Source organism: Mastomys coucha, unplaced genomic scaffold (assembly GCF_008632895.1).
Source record: "Mastomys coucha isolate ucsf_1 unplaced genomic scaffold, UCSF_Mcou_1 pScaffold11, whole genome shotgun sequence".
Classification (NCBI taxonomy): Eukaryota; Metazoa; Chordata; class Mammalia; order Rodentia; family Muridae; genus Mastomys; species Mastomys coucha.
In genome coordinates, this window is record NW_022196893.1 from 28,749,274 (window position 1) to 28,755,331 (window position 6,058).

General features: G+C 49.7%; 1 protein-coding gene across 1 annotated transcript in view; it reads right to left on the reverse strand.

Annotated features, from left to right (window-relative positions):
- Window positions 1-4,646: 4,646 nt before the first annotated feature.
- Rpap3 (RNA polymerase II associated protein 3) overlaps window positions 4,647-6,058 on the reverse strand; it is a 39,744-nt gene continuing 38,332 nt past the window's right edge. The window contains exon 17 of the mRNA XM_031354071.1: window positions 4,647-4,949. Coding sequence (XP_031209931.1) covers window positions 4,864-4,949 — 86 coding nt within the window. The 3' untranslated portion in view covers window positions 4,647-4,863. The remainder of the gene's footprint in view (window positions 4,950-6,058) is intronic.

A 6,058-nucleotide genomic window follows, 5' to 3' on the forward strand; every position in this document is an offset into this window, starting at 1 on the left:
AGACCCAGGGGGTCTACAGGAAGACCAAGGGGGTCTACAGGAAGACCAAGGGGGTCTACAGGAAGACCAGGGGGCCAAAAGGATATTTCCTAATTTTTATTTTATGTTTCTCTCTCCCTCTCTCTCCTCCCCTCTCTTCCCCCCCCCTCTCTGTGTGTGTGTATGCGCACGCGCATGCACGTGCGTGTGTGTCACACACATGGAGGTTCAGAGCTACTCCTGTGGGAGTCAGTTTTCTTCTTCCATCACATGGGTTCTGGTATCGAACTCAGGCCATCAGACTTGGCTGCAAGTACCTTTACCCATGGAGCCATGTCATTAGCCCTTGTATCCTAGACATGACCCTAGCTGGAGGCACCTTTACCCACGGAGCCATCTCATCAGCCCTTGTATCCTAGGCATGACTGAATAGGCATACAGCCCATTGGAGGCAGCATCACCAGCCAGTGGCTGAAAGGTTTCTGCTCTACTTGGAGAGAAGCTGTGGGTAGACAAGAAACACTTCAACTATGAATTTTTAGAACTTTCTCACTACCTTGATATTTAACAGGGGCAAGGGACTAGAGTGGGCAAGTGATGTAGGAACAAGCGGTGGCCCACGTGGACGCCACAGTACCAGAACCCTTGCCCTACAGGTATTAAGGCCTCTGTACCTATAGATCGGGTACAGAAACCCTTGGCTACTGGTAGCCAGCGGCACAGGGCTCAGCCTCAAGGATGTGCAGTTCTTTGGAACTCTTGGCAAGAAGCGATGCAGATTGTCTTCTCTGGCTTCGCCCAGTCTGCTCTCATCTCCCATCTTCTGTTTGTTCTCCTCTTCCTCCCTAGCCCCTCTTACACTCCTCAAATGCTACTTGGTTGTTAATGGCCACTGTGAAGACTCAAGAGTACTTGCTTGTTAGAGACCGCCAGTGAGAGCCAGGGTCTACAGCTGAGGCACCTGCCTCTACTCAAGAGCTGAGGCATCTAGGGGGCCATTCGGGATTGGATGCTGGGCATGGCTGGGGTGAGTCCGGCGTCCTCTGCCACAGGGAGCAGGAACCCCACGGGCAGATGGGATTTCTAGGCAGAATCAATGCAATATGAGGCACCGCACGGGAGCCACAGAAGGATTTGAACCCAGGGGACATTGCAGCTGCTTTTGCGGCTGCCACGTGACCACAGGCCTCCAAGGCTTATCTCCCTCCAAGGCTTATATCCCACCACATCTCCATTACCCAAACAACAGTTGTCCACACTTTGTACTAGAGAGCCAGGTATGAGGCTCATGACTGCGGCAGGTCCTAGTGCAGGGGTATTTATGGGCATCTGCGGTTTTCAGTCGTCAGGGGGTGAGGCAGCACGTGTGGTATCGATGCTGTTAGGTTCACAGTGGCACCTGCAGGACCCCCAGCTGTCAAAGTCCAAGGCCTGAGCTTTTCCAACCATCAAGCTGCTACCTGAAACCAGAGCCAAGGCTGCGGCTCATCCTACTGTCAAGCCCTGCCTACTGCCATGATCTCCATGGTAACCATCTTTGCCATCTCTCCTCTGTCAACAGCTCAGCCTTCACTGCCAAAAGCAGGCAATGAAAGGCCACAAAGAAAAGACTACTAGACCTGGTGTGGCAATACCAAGGGGGATGGCACAGGGGGTCCCTAGCCAACTCTGAGCAAGCCTCACAGCCTACTCACACAGTCTGAGAAGGGGTGCATAGACCAGTCACAGCTTGACACCTGTCGTCATAGTCCCTCCCCCAGGGGAAGTGGTTCATCTAGGCTGATGGTCACAGAACGCGCTGTCTCTAAGCCTTGGCAGAGGCTGTGTCTTCAGGAGCCAGGGCAATCAGCGCCATCTGCTGCCAGCTTTTGTACAGTTGTGCCAAGGGATCCACAGAATATTCCAGATGGCTGGCCCTGGCACAGGGGAGTCAGGCTGGTGGACGGACTTATAGTCCCTTTGCTCAAGGCTGTGCAGGCTGCACAAGAGTCCGATAACTGCTCACTAGACACTCAAACGACCCCGCTCCCAGCGCTGGTGCTTATGTGTGGGAAAACAAAGGAAGGAAGGAGTGCTTGCAAAGGTAGACTGAGAGAGCTTGTATCAATAGTGCATCACACCGGCCGAGCTCCCAGACACAGGTGGGTTCCTGCTCCGTCTCAGCCCAACCTCGGGCAAGCACATAAGGTACCTGTGCAAAGGCTGTGTGTGCGCGTGTGTGTGTGTGTGTGTGCGCACACGCGTGTGTGCGTGTGTGTGTGTGTGTGTGTACGCGTGTGTGTGTGTGTGTGTGCGTGTGCGTGCGTGCGTGTGTGTGTTTAAACTTTATACAAGCTCAACAAAACAAACAAAACAGTCATGTGGAACTCTTTATTGCCCCAAGTGATTCAACAGTCGGTATAAGGAAGTATGTTGAGTTCCACTACGCATAGCTTCACTCTTCTATGTGATTTCTCCTTAAAAGTTGTGGGTATAATTCTAAATCGAATTGACTTGCAGATCCTACAATAAATACCCAGAGTGAGTAAAGGAACCCGCATACTCTAGCCTTTCAGACAAGTGGTGATACTCCAGACAGATCAGCTTATGAACATTAACTGGACTTCTGTCATGGACAAGGTCAGTATTAGCACTAATGACGTTTTGTTTTTTTTGTTTTTTTTAAACCCTTATGATATACAAGCAGCTTAAAGTCTGACATGTAGCCAACATAGTACAGATGAACAATAACGAATGGAAAGCAAATCAAGTGGGCACAGTGGTGTAGGCCCACAATCCTGCAGCTGGGAGGCAGAAGCAGGAAGGTCAGGTGTTTGAGGACAGCTGCTTTCTGTACGTTAGCCTCTTAGTCCCCTCACTGACTGGATCTCTATATGAATGTCATCAACCCAGGAAGTCTGCCTCCTCGGCATTGTCTTGAATCTACCCTTCCTTCTTTACCTCAAGGAGAGAATGAATACAGTACATGAAGGCCACCAGGCACGCCGAGTGTCAGACGACCTTGCACAGTGTCTCTGCTCTGTCATTCATTTATCAGGTGACACCTGGCGAGCAGAATAACCCACACATGCCTCCATTCCCTTCAGTGGAAAACAAAGTCTGTGGCTCCCGATTCACTTTAGAAACCTGGCCTCTTTGTCATTGTGCAGAGAACTGTTATGGTCTGGATCCGACCCTCACCCGCCTTCCCACAAGGAGACCTTACACTCCTCCTGCCGCCGACACGTCTCCAGTGGGTCCTAGGCTCACGCTCCTCCATGCCAAGTGCTGATCCACCTATACCGTGCTTCCTCCTTGGCCTTGATGAGTCTCTGTAATCTTTTCTGTCTGAGCCTAACGTCTCCTCCATGTTGGTACTTAGGACCAGGAGCTCTGTTTTAATCCTAGCTAGACCATAAACAACCAGTTCTCAGGGAACAGCTTCTCCTGGCTTCCCTCCAGTTTCTGTTGTCCATAAGACAGTGGGAGGAGCCCACGTGGCAGCACTGCATCTCCCTTGGACATGGTGTGGTGGTCTGAATATGCTTGGCCCAGGGAGTGGCACCATTGGGAGGTGTGGCCTTGCTGGAGTGGGTGTGGCCTTGTCGGAGGAAGTGTGTCACTGCGGAGGTGGGCAACGAGACCCTGCTCCTAACCACGTGGGAGCCAGTTTTCTCCTAGTGGCCTTCAGATGAAGATGTAGAACTCTCAGCTCCTCCTGCACCATGCCTGCCTGGATGCTACCATGTTCCCACCTTGATGATAATGGACTGAACCTCTGAACCTGTAAGCCAGCCCTAATCAAATGTTGTCCTTGTAAGAGTAGCCTTGGTCATGGTGTCTGTTCACAGTGGTAAAACCCTAACTAAGACACCTGGGCACACAAAGTCCTAATGCTTGGCACTCACTACTCCTGCCTCTGGGGACTTTCCTAAGCATTTCCCATGGATCCCTTCTTGCAGCACCCACATGATGCTAATGGTAAGCAGAGGCTTAGGGCCAAGGCCCTCCCCCAGAGGCATTACACTTCTGAAAGCAAAGTCAATACTAACCCAGAACTCACACAGAGAAAAGGTTCTGCAAGTAGGCCTGAGTTTCAGCATGTAACCTGTGACACACTTGCTACAGGACTCACCACCAACACTCACCGAAGCTGGACCAGGTCTGACGCCACAGTGAGGACCGGACAGTAACTGCCAAGTCTAGACAGCTGTGAGCGCCACAAAAAGCCCGCAGCAGGAGCTGAGGACTCTGCTGTGGCCCCATTGTTGATAAAATGGTTGCTTTGTTCAGGTGCATGGGAAGGGAGGTAGACAATTCTGATACCTAGTCAATACCCTCTCCACAGAAATCACTTTATTAATCTGGACATAAAGCACCTATGTGTTGTGATTATAAAAATTCATTCTGGGCAGTGGTGGCGCACGCCTTTAATCCCAGCACTTGGGAGGCAGAGGCAGGTGTATTTCTGAGTTCAAGGCCAGCCTGGTCTACACAGTGAGTTCCAGGACAGCCGGGGAGACACAGAGAAACTCTGTCTTGAAAAACAAAAAAACAAAACAAACAAAAAACAAAAAACAAAAAAAAATTCGTGAAAATATAAAAGTGTTACAATTATGAGACATTGAGGAATGTAATTAATATAACATTTAAAGTTATTTATAAAATGAAATACTGACCCTTATAAATATATCTCATAAAAACTTACGTTTATTTGAAGCATTTCTCTCACTAGTTAGGTCACAGAACACTTACAGGGAATCAATTGCCATCCAGAGAGAGGAGGCTCTGCCATCCAGAGAGAGGAGGCTCCTCTCAGGTAAGGTTTCACTTTTGTAAAAACCCAAACACTTGATTTCAGTAAGGAAAATACTGCACACAGAGCGGCAACATCAATCATGGAGGTCAGCCACCGTATCTTTTCTTGAGTTCTTCAACAGAATGGTCCTTCAGTTCTGATTTTTCTAAGTAATTGAATAATTCATTTGTGACTAAAAAAGAAAAAAATAAGATTATATGTCACTCATTTTAAAACATTATGCAAAACATAAATTCAAGAGATCAATTTGGCCCATCAAATAAAATTTTTACCATCTTTTATCAGTAATTACTGTTTCTCATAAATTCTTGATTGTGTACTTATGGATGTTTGTTTGTTTGTTTGTTTGTTTGTTGAGACAGGATTTTTTGTATAGCCCTGGCTCTCCTGGAACTTGCTCTGTAGACCAGGCTGGTCTCCAACCCAGATCTGCCTGCCTCTGCCTCTGCAGTGCTGGATCAAAGGCGAGTGCCACCGTGTCCAGCTAGTCTGTATATTTAAAGAGTAATCTAAGAAGAAGCTATACTTTCCAGACCATCTTGCTGCCAGTATAGCTTTCTCCTCCACCCTCAAGATCACTAATCTCAGCAGTCCTGGGAAACACTGTCACTGCTCTGCTTGTCAACGCTGAACCCCGTGAGCCATCACTAGGAGAGGCAATAAAACAGGTCAACTGAGCCAGTGCTTCTGAGCGCTGAGTTAATGAGTCTACATGCTCCCCTTCACTCAGCAGAGAAAGAGGCCCGACCAGGATCCTGCTGCCAGGTGACTTGAAGAGCCAGCTCACATTCTCCAAGTGCACCCTGAAGAGAGAGGACACTCAAGTGCTGTGCACCCGAATTAAGACCCAGTGCAGGGAGCAGACCTTGGGCGCAAGCTCTGCAGCCAGGCCCACAACACCCAGAGGAAGCTCCACTCCCAGGCACTCTAACACACCCAGGATCAGAGGTGAGGAGGACACAACATCTGACCCAACACCAGGAGTAACTGGGACCATCAGGACCCAGGCACTCAGGAACTTCGCCAGCCCAGTGGCTCGGGGTTGCTTCAGGTCTGTCTGGGCGGACCGGTGCCCTGAGGAGACATTGGGCGCAAACTGTGCAGTCATTCCCAAAACACCCAGAGGAAGCTCCACTCCCACGTGCTCTAACAAGCCCAGGGTCACAGGATCCCAGCATCACAGGATCACAGAGTCAGCTTGACTCTGAGGAGATCTGACACAACCTGGATCACAGGAAGGACAGGCTCCAGTCAGATTTAGCAAGGGCAGGTAGCACTAGA